This window comes from Gymnodraco acuticeps, unplaced genomic scaffold (assembly GCF_902827175.1).
Source record: "Gymnodraco acuticeps unplaced genomic scaffold, fGymAcu1.1, whole genome shotgun sequence".
Taxonomy (NCBI): domain Eukaryota; kingdom Metazoa; phylum Chordata; class Actinopteri; order Perciformes; family Bathydraconidae; genus Gymnodraco; species Gymnodraco acuticeps.
The window spans coordinates 4,872,557-4,892,620 of NW_022992250.1; the positions used below are offsets into that span (position 1 = coordinate 4,872,557).

Consider the following 20,064-nt stretch of genomic DNA (forward strand, 5'->3'; position numbering starts at 1 on the left):
TTCCGAGGTGAACTTAACATCTGTATGGAGTCAGATCAGTCTCAATATTAATAAATGCTCACAGAAGGATTCACAAATGTATTTTGCGATTTATATATAAATGACTCTCCACAACAATATCTCTCAATGCACTCACAAATATTTATTGTTGTATATAAATGTACAAACAATGGGCATTTAAACTGCTTTTTATTAATTCAAAGACAAATATGTTTCCTTTCTTTACTACTGGATGAAATTACAAAATGTACCCATCATTTTCCTCATGCTAGTATAGCCTGTCAAAACCACCTGTTAAAATGCACCAGAATACAGGAAATCTATTTTTTTTTCGTGGTGGGGACCCCCACACCCCCCGTTAAAAATGTCCCCCCCACATTCAGGATGCTTCCTACGCCCATGGTTCTGTACAGATGAGACTTTGTCATAGATTTATTTATATGTGTGCCTGTTATTATTTTACCGTCCTGTACAGATGAGACTTTGTAATCAGATGTAGCCTATGTATAGGTGTGTCTGTGATTTTATACTGAATGTAAAGTAACTGGAAATACCTCTGTCTGTCTGTCTGTCTGTCTGTCTGTCTGTCTGTCTGTCTGTCTGTCTGTCTGTCTGTCTGTCTGTCTGTCTGTCTGTGTGTGTGAGATCGAGAGAGACTCCTGCAACCTCCCAAACTTTATTTTTATGTGTGCATTGTTATTTGTGCTTGAGCAACATTTTACTTTAACTTTATTTCAATGAAATTAGTTGTAATTATTGTCCTACACAGGCGGCGTTTATCCAGCAGCCACAACATCCATCTGTGCCGGCCCCCAGGTCAAGATCTACTGTGGCTCAAGGGCCTTCACCAGAGCCATCACCACCAAGGACCAGCAGACCATCATCACTACAGCTGCCTCCACCTCCATCTGCGGCTGCCACCAGGTCAAGATACACCTCAGCACAAAGGCTCCACCACAGCCATCACCTTCAACCCAGCCAGCAAGGAGGTCTCGTGGAGGTCTCGAATAGCACTTGTACACCCCACCTACACAGCAGCCCATGCACCATCACCCCCACCTACACAGCAGCCAGACCTGTCTTGGAAGACAGACAAAGACCTTGACACTGTCTTGACATTTATAATGAATAGTTGGTTGAAAGTTCTGATGTTCAATATTGTAAATAGTGAGATTTTCCAGTTTCTTATATTTATATAAATAGTTGGTTGAAAAAAACATATTTATAATAAATTGTTGGTTGAAAAAAAAAAGACCAGAGATTGTCCTGAACATTTTGATATTTAACACATGTTAGAAGAAATACATTTAAAAGGTGATTTAAGAAAACATCTAAAAATCGAGAAAATACCCTTAGACTCCAGAGGGTTAAGAATGGTAAAACTGCGCCCCCTGGGTTGTCATTCCTAAATTATGAATGACAGCTTGTGGAAAGTTTGCTAGACTACTGGTTGCATGGCAACTAGGCATCGGTAATTGGTTAGCACAATAAAGAAAGGATTTGTTTTGGAATTATTTTGTGTTCTGTTTTTTCTTGGGCGGCCCTCAATCCAATATTGGGTACCTAAATTGGCCCTCACTCATCAAAACTTTGAGAACCCCTGTCCTACATGAACCTAGAAAGTAGGGTTGCCAGAAACTGACCATGATCAAAATCGATTATTCGGCAGCCCTGGCGAATAATAATCGATTATTCGACCGACTTTTCGCAGAGCTTGCATTTAACTTCCTTTGGACATGTAAGTTCGAAGTAGTTCCACGAGGAGGAACTCTTTTTACCTGCCGCTTTGTTCATCTTTAGTCGCACGTGTGAGGGAGAGGGGGGGTGGGGGCGGGGTCGGTGTGTAGCGTGCTGCAGCAGCAGTCTGCTCTGCACGCAGGCTTCCTCCAAGTTTACAGTAAAACAAACTGGTGGTGTGACCAATGGCCATTTACAATTATTAATACTATTACTATTATTAGCATTAGTCTATATTTTGGTTGAAACTAAGCCAGAAAATAAATAAATACATAAATAATAATAAAAATATATATAAATAAAATCGATTTTTAAAAATAATATTCGATTATGGAGACTGTAACGAATAATCGAATAATCACTGGCATCCCTACTAGAAAGTACCTACAGTAGAAAGCATTACACCACAATCATTCAACAAAAAAGTTAATAATTCCTTACATTTATTATAGCGCTTTTCCAGATGCTCAAAGCGCTTTACAAACACACATTACATTATTTGTTATACATGCAATGGTCACTGTGGACAATACCCACAGGAGCAAGTTCAGGTGAAGTGTCTTGCCCAAGGACACAACGGCTTTACAGACGCAGCTGCGGCAGGTTTCACCCCTTGATCTGATGATCATTGCACAGCGCACTGCGCCACACCGTCCATCTTCATGCCGAGTACACATTGATATCATACATGTACTGTGGACATTACCCACAGGAGCAAATCCGGGTGAAGTGTCTTGCCCAAGGACACAACGGCCTGACGCAGTGGCGGCAGGAGCGGGTTTCGAACTGGAGTTCCCCAGCACCCCCCTTGATCTGATGATCAGATGCACAGACCACTGCGCCACCCGTCCCGTGAATAATATTCCCTTCAACTTTGACTTATAGAAATCCAAATTTATATTTCATAAAGGCTTTGTCTCCTCAGCTTTAGCATTGTGTCCTCTTTTGCGGCGCTGACTTCATTGAACAAAATAATCGCTTTTAGCAGGTTGCGCCTCATCACTGTACTTTTTAAGAAGGGAAAGTGCCCCTACTGTGTTGTGCATTCAATGTTTATTAATGTGCACACGTGGACTTGGCAGATAGAGAGAAGGTGAATAAATGACGAGGCGGGGGAGAGGTGGAGGAAGGGATGGAGGACAATGTGTCGGTGTCCTTCTGGCTAATTGCACAGCTTCTGAGCGGCTCCTTCACTTTGAGGCAGCGCCAGAAACTGCTGTGCTCACATACTGGCTCCACTATCTGAATAACAAAGCTGTCAGTTGGCCGTAGGAAGCCCTTATCGAAGAGTTGAAGGCCACAAGAGGGGCACTGAAAACATCACATCTGATTGGACCCCTGAGGCTCCGCAGCCGCGTGGCCTTCAGTGCATCAACACCAGACGTCACTGTCCTAACTAATGTCTCAATTTTTCCTCAACTTTGTCTTTCTTTCCTACTCATCTCACAATAACATGTTCAGAGCCCCAAGGTTCAAACACAGCGGGGCTTCATGTTGCTTCATTAATCTCGCTCCTCCTGTACCTCTCGCTCCTTTATTTCACATTACCGTATGAAGTGCCTATAAATCACGGTTTCCTCACTTACACAGACCTTTAGCAATCAGCTGCAGCTGGAAAATATACTGAACAAAGTGTCACCTTCTCTGATTAGACAGGTGGAAAAACATTAATCTATGGGCTATTAAATATTGTTAAACAAAGCTTGATGTAAAAGAAAAACATAATATGAATGATGCAGTCACGAACAGTAATGATAGGATGAAGGAAAATCTAATTACAACTTGCTCACTTATTATTCCACGGAGGTAGCAGCTCATATTTCACTTGAGAATTTGACCATTTGCATTCCTGTAGTCATGTGTTGTTCATTTGTTAGCAAGTGGTTTTATGGACGGAAATGTTGGTCAGTCGGATGATACCTTATTACGTTTTCGGTGGATTATCAGGAAATGTTGTACAGGCATTCCCATGAGATTCTCGAGGAACCATATTTAGTGATCCCCTTGCTATAATAATTATGTATTCATAGCACTTTTGTGTTAGGGCGAGCTTATTTAATATCTGTCATGAGCAAAGAGCAAAGGCATTTTCTTTTATTGTGTTTGATCCCTCACTATAAAGAACTGTACCTGCTGGAAGTCTAATTGCCGATGCAGAGGTGATAACAACTAGCTGCTCTCCATAAACAAGTACCTCATTATTCTAAGAATTGTACCCATTTCCTTCAACCTTGTTAGCCTAAAATGAATTGCTCTACCAAAGTGTCTGTGCGTGTCCCTGTTGGCAAAGTGATTTTCCCAAAGGGGCTTTGAAATACAACATAATAATGAATGTCAGGGTTGTTTACAACATTTTACCCTAACAGTTTGGTTCCCCTGTACTAAGAGTATCATTTATTTCTCCTTCTCCTTAAAATGCCTAAGTTTCAACCCCTTGTTCACTATTTGTTCCGATATAACTACATTGAATTGCTGATATAAACCAGTTAGTCATTTTCTGCTACCTGATTGATACAACAAAATTAACCTGCAGTCTGTATTACCATCACCTGACTTTCATCTCAACTTTTATCCTTCTTACACTTTCTTTTGTTCTTTAGAGGAAGCCTAAAAGCCTCCCCATTATGTATCAAACCTCTAGACTCACTGTGCATTTGAATTATGTTGATAGCCCTGACACAGGAAGGTAAATGAATCCAGCACAGTAGAGAAGCACAGCCTCTGCTTTGAGATTCTTTGAAAATCTATTTACAGATATTCAATTAGTCATGTATATTAAATGTCTAGATTCACTGTGACATTGTTATATCTCCGTGACAGACATGAAGTCACTTTTAGATCTGAAGGCTGTAAGATTTCTAATTCATGTCTGTTTGTTGAAATAACTTGTGCCACACAGGATGTTTCTCAAGCCAACAGAATTAAATGTTTATTTAAAAAAGCACTTCAGGGCTTTTCAAGTTTTCCTTTTTTCCTATCTGAGTGAATAATCGGGAGAGTAAATAAGACATGAATACACGAAAGATTTCAGAAAAGGCAGTTTTAACTTTTTAAACTTAGCCAGCTCTCTCTTTCTCTCTCCAATCATAAGTTTTTTAGATTTATATTCCCTCTGGTAGAGCTGGTCGAAACCTATCTTTTCTCCCTGTCTTCCCAAGTATGTTATTCTTCAGATTTGTTATCGCTATGATTGCCGCTTTATTTGATATTCCCCAAGGACTAAGCTGCGGAAGAGATGGCAAAGTGTTGATGTTAAAGGCTGCAGACATTGTCTTTAAGGTGTTTGGTTTATCTTTGTGAATAAAACAGTGAATGACATTCATACAGAAAGCAGGAGGGAGTTACCCTTCTTGGGGTAAACCATTAGCTCTGACAGGATAAGGGTAAGTGATAATATAACCAAAGGTGAGACATGTTTAATCAACTCCTCTTTTAGAGTTTGGATTGAAATAAGACACCCCTACAGTCACAAAAGTGATTCTGAAATAAGATATGCACACTTTGGAATTATGTTCTTACATTGTTAAGTTTTTCCAAACACCTTTATTTACAAAAACAATTTCAGAGGATGTAATTTCCTCTTTTCCCAATAACATTGAGTTAATCATACCTGATACACTCTGTCAACATGCTATATCCTTTTTTAAGGCTGAAATAAGTGTTTCTTACCACTCAGGGACATCACAAACAAGCATTTAAGACAAATTTGACATCCTTAAAAATGATAGCAAACGCATTATAGGATACAGAACGGAGCAATTAGCTGGCAGATGCTAAAAGGCTCAGTAGAGCTAAGGAGAACTGCTGAGATAATTGCAGATATCATTTTCTGTGGGTTTGTAACTACAAGCATTGCTTTCCACATATATGCAGGGAATTTAAGCTTTCATCTTCGGTCTAGGATATTTTGTTGTATAGTTTCAACTTTTTCCAGACATTTCCTAGACCAATTAATTGGCAGCTGATGATTTCATTTGGGTTTAATCAGAGCTATAGGGTATATTATATAGTGTAATGGAGGTAATGGTTACAATCCAAACTTGTATGCATCTAAAAGCTGAAGCTACAGTAACTGGCTTTTGTTGTTGAGTAATTATACATGTTATTACCTTCACAGCTACAGCCTGTGCACAGCCAGCAAGATACATTTCAAAATAGGCTTTGTATAATTTGTGATAATTGTTGAAATAAACTTGGATGCTAGTAACAAGGCTTCACGTCACAACAGCACATAAAAAAGCAATGTATTACTGACCTATTGCTGGGTATTCCTGCTCTAAGGTATTCCTCTCTAATTCATGAAGCTTAGATAAACACAGTCGCACAGAATAAATGAGACTTAAAAGCTCCTCCAAAATAAGTAAGGAGAGGAGGATGTTATGTAAAGGGGACATTTTGGACAAGAAAAGAGAATGGTTATAAAGTCTGTCATATGCTTTGAACAGTGGCGAGCTGTCAGGGCCCTCTAGGCCCTCTGTGAGGGCCTAAGATATTCTACAAAATAATATTTAAAAACATTAAAAAATATATATATATATTTAATATATTTTTTTAGTTATATTTTTCATTAGTTTTACCAAAATAACTTGATTTAATTGTATTTCAAATAACATTTCCAAAGAAATAAATCCTTCGAATCTGCCTATTCAGTTTCTGTTGGAATGTGAAGGGTTAAATGAAAGAAGCTCGTCTCTGCGTGATAAGAGAGGAGCTGTTGGACGTCCAGGCGGTCCAGCTATGAATTCACAGAGCAGTGGCGTTTTCTCCCGGAGGCCAAGGGAAGCCAGGCTTCCCCTGTTTTTTCGGATTGTAGTTATAATTTAAATAAATAAATACAAACACTTTGTTTTGTTTCGATAATTCTCCTTTGCTGTGTGTTGCTGCCGGCCCGGCTCTCCCCCATTCTCATTGAGTATTTTACAAAGAGTGAAACAAACAGCGCCCCTCTAGATGTTATGGTGAAACAGTAGATTGCACTCACTGTTGCGAGAGGAGGCCAGCCGAATCTAGCTTCCCTTGGTGAAAAAAAATGGAGGGATTGACCAATCAGATGAGGCCCACGTGATGCCCCTGCCAACCTGTGATTGGTCAGGGCCATGCCAAGGGAAGCTAGCCGCCTCTTGCTTCCCTTCAGAGGCGGCTGGCGGCTGGCGATTTGATTGGACACTGCCATCCAATCAAATCACATCAACATCAGTTTTAATACTGTAACTGTCATCACCGCCGTTAGAAATTATCAAGCAAATGAAGCATTATGGAGGGTGGAGATTTGGCGTACTTAATCAAACATAACTTTACTAAACTTCCGCTACAGCAGCAACTACAAATTAAATCAGATGACAGGCAAATGCCCGCACTCGAGCTGTGTGTACGCAGAGGAAAAAGGGAGAGAATCGGACGTTCAATGAGGACAATTATGTCCGCACGGAGTGGCTAACTGGAAGCGCTAAACTTCAGCGTCTAATTTGCTGGCCATGTCTTCTTTTTGACAAGGATTCGTGCTCCCTGAACAATCCTTGGGCAACTTCAGGATTCATCGACCTTGCCAACCTGTCACGGGCAATTGAGAGGCACGGTAAATCCAAAAATCACATAGATTGTGTGATTGTCTGCATACATTAATAAGTAAAATGCTTAAATTAATAAGGAGTTTCAGCTGGAGAGTGCGTGCGGACCTGTCGGTTAGATAACAGGCGTGTGCAAGTCCTGCATCTGTGTGATACAAATGTGTGTCAAATGATACCGGGCGCTGTAATCACTCATCTGGTTACGTTATTGACCACCCCCCGACCCAAAAAATGGGCTTCCCCTACATTTTCCCCCACGCCACGCTACTGTCACAGAGGGCCAGCTATAGTAACTGAACGAGAGAGTAATGTCAAATGACAGTACAATTGACCAATCATATCTTCCCTCTAAATGGGTGGGTGTTATTATCGCGGACTTTATGACAAGTTCTATGGAGTCAGATTTGGGTCAATATTCTCGCGCGTAAAACAAGCTACTCACGAGCGGAAAATGTGCTTTTACACGCGCATAAAATGACCCTCGCGCGCAGATTAAACCCCCGCGAGCGGCTCTGCGCTCGCTCGCGAGAGAGACAGCCCTCTTGCTTGCTCGCGGGAGTGTCAGCCTCGCGGAGTCTGTCTACGCACGCGTGAAAAGTTTCTGGCACTTTGGGGCGGAGCCACTGGACTTTGATTGACAGCTGCCAGGAAACCCGGGGTTGTCAGGTTTGATAAATGCCTGAACTGCCAAGAGCCGAGCAGTGACGGCAGCAAAATCAGTTGGACGAGATTGAATGGTAAAGTTGTCCATAAAAAACTATTATATTCGTAAAGTGTACAGCTAATATATATATATATATATATATTAGTGCTGTCAAAATTATCGCGTTAACGGCGGTAATTAATTTTTTGAATTAATTGCGTTAAAATATTTAACGCATTTAACGCATGTGCAGAATGGCCTGCCCCATACATGCCACCAGTGGCAGCGCCAGGGTATGGCTGGGGTAGGCTACACCAGAAATGGCTTAGCCCCACCATGAAAAATGATGTTAAAGTAAGCAAAATAAAGTCTGCCAACTCGCGCGGAGTAAATTGCACAGACAGCAGTTAGTAAGATTGATTTCAGGAGCCACGGTTTTGAAAACTTTTGTCACGTAGTGATGTCTTCTCAATAGAACATCTTTGATAACGGCGTGGTTTTGTTGCAGGAAGTCCCGACGGAGAATACTTGTGCTGTAGTACAGGGGTGCACATAACTGGTACGCAGGTTATGTGCGTAATCTCTCTGAAATGCGTACCGTCACTTGTGTCACAAAGCGCATTTGCGTACCGACGTACTTGTGAAGCTTTTCCAGAAGGCGGTTAGATCACCGGACGACAGAGTCGGTCTCCGTGTGCCAGACAGGGCTGCTGTTAACGTCGGTCTGTACAACGGAATTGTGCCAAAACTACGCCAACCGGCTGCGGAGGGAGACTCACCCCCCCTTCACTGGAGAACTGCGCTAAAACAGCTGATCACAACGTTCACACTCTGTGGTCACGAAGTACTCCACTAGCCGCCGCCCCCCCCCCCCCCCCCTCTGTCGACTTTCCTGAAGTACTTCCCCGTTGATAGAAATCAACACTGTAATGAATTAAGACCCCACGGTTTGATGATTGATAGGTGTGTGGGTTGTCTTTCATTTTTGACACGCAGAAAAATGTTATAATAAACATAGATACTGTATGTTAAATGGATATATCCGCCTTCTTTCATTTATCTTTCCATTCCCACAACAATATACATAAATAAATGGCATATTTTGGACATAGTTCGAATGGTGATTAATCATGATTAATTAATTTTTAAGCTGTGATTAATCTGATTAAAAATTGTAATCGTTTGACAGCCCTAATATATGATTCTGTTTTCTTCAAGGTTGTGTCTTCCTGGTCGAATGTACTTATTGTAAGTCGCTTTGGATACAAGCATCAGCTAAATGCAATGTAATGTAATGTAATATACATTAATTTGATATAAAACAATATATTTTTCAGTGGGCTGTGTCCGTCGAAAACTGCTAGCTACTGTCTGCTGTATAGCACCTAGATTTTGCTGCCGTCACTGCTCGGCTCTTGGTAGTTCAGGCATTTATCAAACCTGGCAACCCCGGGTTTCCTGGCAGCTGTCAATCAAAGTCCAGTGGCTCGCGGGCGCAGAGCCGCTCGCGGGGGTTTAATCTGCGCGCGAGGGTCATTTTATACGCGTGTAAAAGCACATTTTCCGCTCGTGAGTAGCTTGTTTTACCCGCTAGAATATTGACCCAAATCTGACTCCATAGGTTCCGCCCGCTGTGAAACTTTTCTTGTTTCCATAGCAACAACAACTTCCTATCAACAGCGTTAACTCGCCTTCAAAATAAAAGCATGCCAAATTACACTTAAGACATACAACTGCAACGAAAGTAACAAACACAATGCAATATCCTTTTCAATTTCTAAGAACACAAATAGGGTTATTTACATGGTGTTGTTTTGTGTGGTAGAGGGTCGCTTTCATTGATGCGTTTTGCACCCCGGGCCGTTGTTTTGATATTCCGCTGAAGTATACGCTGTGACGTAATAACTCGAGGGAAAGGGTGGGGGTCAGAGGGCCTAGGTATAAAAGTCACAGCTCGCCACTGGCTTTGAAGCAGATACCTGAGCTTTGTTCTCAGAGGAACAACATACTGAAAGGAAAGATGTTTTTCAGTGTGTGAGTCTCTTTCCCCGCCTCTGGTTGTTTTTTCCTTTTCAAACAAGCAATCCAATCAAGATATTGGTGACCCAGCGATGGCTGTGAGAGGTCTCTGTTCAGATTGAATCAAATCGAATGCCTCCCTAATGCCTCAGTCTCTGCAGGGCCACAGCAGCATTGTTATGTCTGGATGTGTGTGTCCATTAGAGATGTTAAGATTCACCGATTCGCATCGGTGCACCGGCATAAACGTTCAAGATGCGAGTGCACCGGTTGAAAGAGTGCACATCGGCTACAGTTTGGGTTGAACCGGGTTGAACTCGCGATGCATCGATTGCGTAGCGTCTTTGCATCGGTAAAAAACCGATTCATTCATATAAAATCCCCTCATCCTGTCAACGCTCAGCAGAGACGATCTTTGATATTTGCTTTGCCACTACGGAGGCCGAGAGTCTCAGTTATCAACACACACGGAAGTTGAGGAGAAAGAGAAACACAGCGCACCGAAAAATACCTACAAATCAAACGTTTGGCAACACTTCGGATTGTTCAAGAAAGACGGTGTAATAGTCCTTTATGCTATATAGTTGACCGCAGGTCATGGAGAGTAATAAGGTATCCGTAGACCTTTGTATGAGGTATCTTTATTACTTAACAGGTCTACAGCCATGATACATAGATCCGTCCTAGATGCGGGCTTGCATACACACAGTATCACTCCGCAGCCGCACCCCATCAGTAACGTCCTGATGGTATATGTGTGCGGCACTATATACTACAGACGGTCAACTTGAAAAATCGCTCGCAAATTGTTAACGATGCCGAGCCGCTTTAAAGTACACAAGTAGTACGAGGAACTTAGCGACGCACATAAAGAGGCGACATGGGGTCTGCGGCTGAAAAGAGAAACCTGAAAGTTAGACATATGAGTTAAATCACTCAGTGAGGTGTTCTGTCAGAGAGAGTGGTGTTTAGTTTACAGCAGCCTGTGACGGCCAATAATAATGTAAATGTCTTCCTTACTGTAAGCAATACCTGTTTGTGAAAGGTTATTTGTGTTCTTTATTGTTCATATAGAACCCACTGCTTTCTGCTCACTGGTGAGTTAGCCTATGAATGAGTGTTAAGCACATCAGGATGGCAGCTGTATGGGCATTGCACTATGGTAGCTGTTATTTTCACATTGTTAATGTGAGCAATGCATCCTTACATTGTTGGATGTGGACTGTGAGGTGTTATAGAATTGTACTCTGGAGAGCTTTTAAAGGTAAAAAAATAAACGGCATGATGGGATGTGCAGTACCAAATATGTAAAGCACTTTTTTGTTAATGTATGATTTGCTGCATATAAGGAATAAAACAAAAATCCTCTGTCGTACCATATTGAAGTATCATTATTTTTGCATCGTGTTGAATCGCATCGTATCGCACCAAATCACATAATGTTGAATCAAATCGTATCTAACTGTATCGCAACAGGGGTGAATCGTATCGCATCGCCTGGTGTTTCAAATGTATCGTTAATGTATCGTATCGTGGCAACGTATCGAGATGCGCATCGCATCGGCCTCAGTGATGGAGATGCACATCCCTAGTGTCCATACGTGTGTGAACTTTGCTGTGACTGCGCCCCCCCCCTCCCCCGCCCCTGCAAATATCCGCTAGTACCCTAGTCTGAAAGGTCATGCAGTCATCAGGCAGGATCAGGGTGAAAACAGCTGGGGTCGTATTTATAAAGCTGCTGATCTGGGGTTCTTGTTAGGTCACATGACCCAATAAATCTCGCTTTAGCTTTTAAGGACAGCGGGAATAAAACTGGCCACAGATCAGATTCTGAAAGGCTGATAAAAGCTGATTAACAATGAACTCCTTCTGGGCTGGGTGGTTGGCAAAAACAACAACCTTAAATTCAGTGAGATTAAAGAGATTTCAAAGACATTACTGGTGCACCATATTTTTAGGTTTAGAGATAGAAATGCACAGAAAGCCTACAGCGCTGCCATTGTCCTTAAAGCGGCTATAATCAATATTGTATTAAAATAAACACTGTGTTAAAGGAGTTGCTCGTAATGTTGAACATACAGATAATTATCAAACAAACAAAAATCTTCCCTCAGCTTTATGGAGCTTTAGAGTGCAAAGCTCATTGTTTAGCCGTCTGAACCAGACCTAGACTATGTTGGTGCACTTTCACAGCATAGCATCTATTTCACTTGAAAAAGGCAAGTGGTTCTTTCCTGGGAACCAGCAAATCTGCAGTTATATTTTTGCTCTGGCTGATGTGTCTTGTCCCCCTACGCTTTGGACAGATAACCAGCAGTGTTTGAAAAGGGAGACCATGAAAAGAAGCACAGTTTAGGCATTTTCAAAAACATCCAAGAATGCGCTGTTGGATACATTCAAAAGCAGTTATACAAGTTTAAGGATTTAACCCTGCAAGTAATACTGAAAACAGGCATCAGAAACACTGCTATGTTGTATTTTAAGAAGAGTGTGCTCATACACATACACAGTGACAAAGTACAGAGAGCCGAATACTAATTAAATGAACTGTGATAGCCATCATCAACACCTCCCACACTCTGAGGTTTAATTACAGTTGCCATTATATATTCTTTTGGCCTCTGCAGCGTTCATGCATCCCTTGTCAAGAAGACAAATTATTACACTTACAGCTGGAGAGAAATATTTAACAGCAAATTGACCCTTACTTCTGCAACAGCATGTCGTGTAAACATGGATGGAACCATCTGCCCTTTCATAATGTTTTATAAAAAGGAACGAACATTTATTTTGCTTGATATCTGTAATAGTTGGCAACTTAAACTAGGAGCAGCTGAACTGACAATTTCTTAGTTCATTTTCTGTCAGCGACGTGTATCGAGGAGCAACAAGCAACAGTAGTCTTTGTGTCTGCGTCTCTGAGGGATGTAACAGTTCACTGATCGTCAGCAAAACAACCAGCTTTCTTCCCTGACCTCTTTCCCTTTCATATGTCACTGGCAATAACTCGCTGGTATATCCCAGGAGCTGATCCTCCACCCAGCTTATTAACTCTATGTCTCTACCTGTTCAGGAAATCACTCAAATACATTCAGTCACACGTACAGTAACATAAAAATGTGTGTGTGCGCATGTTTGCAAGTCTAGTGAGGCTGATTTAATCAGTGCAAAGTGTCTGACAGCTCTGTGGATGTCATGTCGCAGACTGCTGGCTGCTGACAGAAACAACTTGTCACTCACACAGTCACATGTCACATGAATGTAGTGTGCACAAAGAAGAAGGCAAGCGTGTATGTGTGTGTGTGCATATATGTGTGTGTGTGTGTGTGTGTGTGTGTGTGTGTGTGTGTGTGTGTGTTGTGTGTGTGTGTGTGTGTGTGTGTGTGTGTGTGTGTGTGTGTGTGTGTGTGTGTGTGAATGTGTGTGAGTGAATGAATGTGTGTATGTGTTTAAGGGAATGCAGTGAATGACAAGTCAATTAACATGTCTATGAAATGGAAAGAGATTGTCCCTGCCTCAGAAGAATACACAATTAAGGTTCAAGCTGTACCATTTTTTTGGGGATTAGGATAATTTCTGTATATAAATGTAAAAAATACAAGAAAGCTCCTAAAATGGAGGGTTGGGTTTCACCCCAAGTCCAGCACCCTGAGCTTATACACTAAGGAGGGTGGTAAGGGACTAATGAACATCAGGGACACTACCCAGGATGAAACATCACAGATCCAGGGTTACATCAGGAAGATGGCCACGTAATGATATGAATGGAAACCCAATAAAGAGGCAGGGGAGAGGAGGAGCCATCATGGAAAGACAATGCATGTACCACAAAGTACAAAAAGAAGAAGTGGCTCATATCGAGAAATCAAAGGGCTAACCAAGTGGAAGTAAATCAAGTAGCTAATTACTGTTTAAAACGGAATTGATTGGCCTATCATACCCCAGTCCGAAGCTCTGTATTGATTTGAATAATGGTGTATGTCAATAATCCTTCTGATACCTAATAAGGTGCGTTGACTGTTGCAATGATAATATGATAAATTGTGTAATTTCACATTGAAGCTCTACAATAAGTAATTGATTGGCGGTTTAGAGAGATGGATTCATACAGCTGTGAAATAAAATCACAAATAAAACCGTAACGGATCCAGACACTGTCACACAATGGATGCATAATAAACCTCTCATAAGACCTCTGCTGATGTCTAATACCATTCATTTTCATAATGTGCATAATCAGTGCAGCTCTCTGTCCTGACCCGTAGAAACACCAATCAGGCTCTCCGCGTTGCACTGCCACCATGGTAACTGGATTACGAAGCTGCGGTGCAGTTACTCTGGGATGTCGAGATGATAAATGACAGTCTGTCTGGCACTGAATCTGTCTCCTAATCTCAGCTGGAAAACAAAGGACACTGCTGGGACGGCTGAGATGAATGAATTTAGGAATGAATGAAAGTGTGTGTGTGTGCGTGTGTGTGTGTGTATGTATATGTGTGTTTGCAGGTGGGAGTATTAAGCTAAGAGGATTTAAGGACAGTGTAGGTCACCAGCATTGAGTTAAAAGAAACATTTAGAAATTCAGATGCAAAAACAAACAGAAAAACTCTCTATTTCCCCCCCCACCACACACACACACACACACACACACACACACACACACACACACACACACACACACACACACAGTTGGGCTGGTGTCTCTCACCTTGTCAGGTGCTTGGCTCTGGAGGCTGCCCACATCCAGAGGAGTGATGAGGGGCACATTTTGGAAGCCGTCCTCCACGCTCACAGGTTTGGCCCCTTTGTCTTGAAGATTACTCCCCAGTTTCACCATCTTTCACTGCCCTTAGTATATTCCCTTTATTTCCCTGAAGACAGCTCCTGAATAAGAGGTGGTGAGAAAGGATGGTTTTACCTCACATCCTCTCAGGTCAATGGCAGAAACAGGCTATATGATGGAGAAGACGCTAATACCTTAAATTACACAGTACAAATAAGTTAATGTGGTCAAGTGAGTTGAGATGAATCGAAATACGATCAATGATGAGAGCAGCAAAACACCACAATAAAGGGCATGTTTTGTTTGCAATGAAAACGGACTATTTTTACCATGACCCATAAGGGAAAGAAACCACCACCTATAGCACATTTTCCTTACCCCAACACGAAAACACAACAAAACTGTACACCCCAAAAAAGCATTACTCACAGCTGATCGTCCTTGTCCGTGCGTCTCCTCGGTGCTGCGGCAGTGTCTGGACAGAGGCGGAGGGAGGAAGAGGAGCAGGTGAATCTGGAGGCTGCGCTGCGGTGTCTCTGCTGCTGCGGGAAAACAACGCTGCGCCGCCGGATGAGAGACTGGATGTCTGGCGGCAGGTTTCCGAGCAGCAGGCAGCCCAACCCCCTAATCCAAACTCAGCCTCCTCTTCACCGAGCTGCTGCACCCAGCGCCGGAGCTGCCACTAGGGGGATCTTTCACCCTGTCAGGGGTCTCGTTTGTTTGATAAAGTGGAAGTCAAATGAATGCTGCATCTCAGGGTTTATCGCCAGAGCTGAGAAAGTGGATTTATATTTGCATAACACTTAAATATTTCGATAAAGGGGATTTTTCTTGACGATAAGATCCGTTGGAAATGTTATTTTGTTGTATATTGTTTATACATTGATTAGACCGGTTTGATTTTGCACGTAGCCCAGCTTGTAATTTGATCTAAAAGAGCAGCTAACTCCCTCAAAAAAACATTCATAAATTATGTTTTGTTTTCACACAATAAGGTTAGTCATTCTAAATGTTACGGTGGCCGGCAGGTGCAAACGCAGAACAACGGCCAAAAACAAATACATTAGCAGGAAACAGCTGCAAATCCTGAAATAAAAAACAAACAAACCCCGAAAACAAACGCAACAAAAAAACGCTGCAAATACCAAAACGATATGCAAAGTCCAAAGCACACACAAATCCCAAAACACATACAAAAAAAACATTCCGGAAGTGTTCCAGGCCTCTAGGGGGCGCGCTACGTGGAACAGATTGATGTCTGACCAGACATAGAGGGAACGAACAAGAGAGCTGCAAATTGAAGCCGGAGGAAACGAAGTTGATCGAAGTGGAAAAAGACGATATATAAAAAGGTAAGTTTTGTTTTGATACAAATAGCGTCATATTTACCCAGCTAGCGTTAGCTTGTTTGGTGAAAGAGCTTGCAAGTCAAGAGACAGCACTGTCTGTGCACCTAAATGTAACTCTTGACATCATATAGATATATTATAGGTGCAGAGAGGAGTTGGTTTATTGTGCTTCAATGTAAATCCTAATGTGAGAGTTAAAGGACGGTCAACAATATACTGTACCTTGGTCAGTTTGGATTTATCGTGGCATTTATTCTTAATTAAAGTGAATTTATTTTTATTTCAGTCAGTCATTTGTGTGTATGCAGGTGTGGGACATTCCAAATGTTCCAAAAGTGAGCACTACACGAATGGACAACAGTTTGCAGGGTAAAATAAAACATTGTCAACATATTATTTTGTGCCACAAGAAGCAGAATGTTTTAACAGTACAGTAGTTTGAATATATTTGTTGTTTACCTTTATCAGACCTCTCAGGCACCCACAACCAGCGTCTGATCGGGTAAGACTAATTACAAATGTAATTATACCATGTAGGTTTGAATTTGTGAACATGAAATCAATAAATACCTTTGTGTGCACTTATTTCCTGGGTAAAAATAGGATGGAGCACCAACCCCATTCCAGGAAGAGGTCCAGTCTGCCCCGGGTCAGAACCACTTCTATAGGTAAACGATGTTGACAGTTGCATCGTGACACAGTTGTTTGCTGTGTATCTTTATTTTACATTTGTTTGTTTGTATAGCCTCCAATCACAGTGGGTAACATTGCCAGGAAGCAGAACAATTATACTTTTATACATTTCCAAATGACACCCACAACATCTGACATCTTAGTGAAGACGATACAAAAAACACCCACAAATATTTTTCAAAAATCAGATATTTTTTGTTGCATCCATTTCAAATGTTTACAAGGATTGTGCAGGAGTATGACAAAGTGCTGTTATCGACATACTTTTGTAAATATGACTGTCATGCATATATTATGTATTTGAAAGTAATTATTCAACTGTCTTCTCACTGCAGCAACTACACAACTGTGTATGCACTTATCATTATTGATAGCCAGTCTGAGCCAGAAGACAACATGGAGCAAAGGTATTAATTGTTACTATTACCACTTAATTTGTCTATTCTATTCTGTAAATCTTATTACTAGCTTCATCATTTAATATTACAATACATCACTTTGTCTTTCCCAGCACAGAATACCTGACTGCGGAGGACATTGTTGCAGAACTCTCTGCAAAAATAACAAATACATCTTGCAGCAGGTTCAATATGAATAGAGCCAATGTGTGGGATGGAGCAATCCGCGGCTTCAAAGGTGCCTCATTCGATCCCTCTCATGAGATGTCAGTTAAGTTCACTGATGATGAGGGACACACTGAGGATGGAGGGGACACTGGTGGTCCCAAGCGTGAGTTCCTGACCCTCCTTATGGAACGCCTGAGAATGAAGAAAACATCACGTCAGCAACTGTTTGTGCCCCATGGCGGTGTGACTTCCCAGCCGCTCACTGTCTCAAAATCTGATTCTAAATGTATATTGTTCTCTATAAAGATACAACTAATACACAATTATGAATGTATAATATAAGCTGTTTTGTGTATTTAATCATGCATTGGTCTACAATTTAATGATGGCTTCTACATATTTCACATAAACAGACAATGAAAAAATGTGTCCTTCATGCTGATAACTAGTGATACGCATCTGCCAATTAGTATTCTAAACAGAGTAGTGTGTTGAATCCTTATTTCTTGCATTTGAAACAGATACAATAAAAAAAGTGAACTTAAAGTCAACTTCTGCCAAAAACTGTACATGTTTGCCACAGGAGCCACAGAACACTTGAACTGTCCCCAGATGCTGGCCACAGAAAGGACAAAACATGGCAGCCTGAAAAGACATACATTGATGTATCTACCATAGCACCTCCAAGGCGCTAAAAATAAAACTTCAAACATCGCAAAATAAACTGGTCAGACTACTGCTTGACCTTTCATCTAGAACCCACCTCACCTCTGCCCACTTTGACAAACTAGGATGGCTTAGAGTAGACGACAGAGTACAGCTACTTGCAATGGGCCTGGTCTACAAGATCCACTACACCTCTATGGTACCCATGTACATGTCAAAATTCTTCCCAAAGGTCAAGGAATACCATGATCATAACACCAGAGGGAGCTCCACAAATCATGTGAAACCCAGATTTGGCACAAAAAAGGGGGAATACACGTTTCGCAATTATGCCACATCAAGGTGGAACGCTCTTCCCACAACTGTAAAGGAAAGTAAAACTATACTTACCTTCAAAACCTCTCTTAAAGAGCACCTTCGGGGGAGAGCATTGCAAAACTGGCCCCGGTAATGGTACAAATCTCAACCTGTCGTTCAATGGACAGCTTCCCCCCCCCCCCCCCCCATCTATGTATATAGGCCTACTCGCATTTTAGACTCTGTTACTAACTGTATATCTGTAGACTTGGTATGTCTTAAATGTCCGGTTAGGATGTATTAGAACGAAATCTAAATGAAAATTGTAAATAAGCAATCTGTATGTAAAAAAACCACCTGTATGTAAATTGTAAATAAGCCATCTGTATGTCAAATATGTCTTATATGTCTTAAATGACATGATGAATTGGAAATGGGGGACCCTGATGTAAACAAGACGAAAGTCTTTCTCTGGTCTGCATCCCCTTAACAATTGTATGTTTTGAGCTGTACTGTACTGTACCCAATATACAAGCTGTTAATAAACTTTTCAATCAATCAATCAATGTAGTAAATCCATTTAATCAAGTCAATCAAAAACACATAGTCTAAATAGTGGTTAGCTAAATAAATAGAAAGATACATCATGTTTACCGTTGAATCTGTGTTCTCTCTCTCCTTGAATGTCTCTATATTTGTTCTTGAGCATGTCTAATGCACACTACTCTCCTGTCATTACTTTGTCCCTCTTCACATGTTGTCACATCTCTCTCTCTCTCAATTCAATAGCTTTATTAGCATGACCATAGTTACAGGTAATTGCTAAAGCTCTGTATAGTTGCAACATCTATACACAAACATATACATATAAACAAACTGCTAAGAATTCAAATGTCCTTTTTCCGCGGCACTCACTATGGCCCGTGTTATTTGCCTGCACTTGATTTGTCATCTCTTTTAACAATGTTCTTCCCTCACTTTATCTTCTCTTCACGTGAAGCTCTCCTCAGCTGGTGTAGTAGTTAGGCACACTAACGCTAGCTATATAAATATGACGCTCTATGTATAAAAACAAAACTTACCTTCTTATATCTTTCTCCACTTAAATGAACTTTCTTTCCTCTCGATTTCCATCACTCTTGTTCGTTCTCTCTATGTCTGGTCAGACATCAATCTGTTCCACGTAGCGCGCCCCCTAGAGGCCTGGAGCACTTCCGGAATGTTTTTTTGTGTGTGTTTTGGGATTTGTACGTGCTTTGGACTTTGCATATCATTTTGGTATTTGCAGCGTTTTTTTGTTGCGTTTGTTTTCGGGGTTTGTGTGTTGTATTTAGTTTGCAACATTTCTGTAAATGCAGCGTTTTTCTGTTGTATTTGTTTTCAGGGTTTGTTTGTTTTTCATTTCATTATTTGCAGGTGTTTCCTGCTTATGTATGTGTTTTGGGCCGTTGTTCCGCGTTTGCACCTGCCGGTCACCGTAAAATGTGCCTCTCTTAACATCATTGAATTATGTCTCATGAATTATATGAAAAACCAACATCCTCACCTGTCAATTTTAAGGGAGAAATAACAAAATAAAAAAAATATTTTCCACATTACCTAAAGGCAGCAGAAAAAAAAAAGTTCACTGAACCATTTTGGTCCTATGGCGCCATCTGCTGGTTATATAAGTGACACACACGTGAGGAGCTGTTAAAAAAAACGACATTAATCATCTGAATAACAATGAGTGAAATGCTTTAAA

General features: G+C 41.2%; 1 protein-coding gene across 2 annotated transcripts in view; it reads right to left on the minus strand.

Moving 5' to 3' along the window:
• nsg2 (neuronal vesicle trafficking associated 2) overlaps positions 1-15,473 on the minus strand; it is a 56,891-nt gene extending 41,418 nt beyond the window's left edge. The window contains exons 1-2 of one of the 2 annotated variants that reach the window (XM_034206736.1): positions 15,187-15,473; positions 14,675-14,850 (exon numbers count right to left, since the gene is read on the minus strand). In XM_034206736.1, the coding sequence (XP_034062627.1) occupies positions 14,675-14,803 (129 nt within the window). In that variant the 5' untranslated portion in view covers positions 14,804-14,850; positions 15,187-15,473. Of the gene's footprint in view, positions 1-14,674; positions 14,851-15,178 lie in introns of both variants that reach the window. The other variant, XM_034206735.1, reaches the window with a different exon arrangement.
• Positions 15,474-20,064: the final 4,591 nt, after the last annotated feature.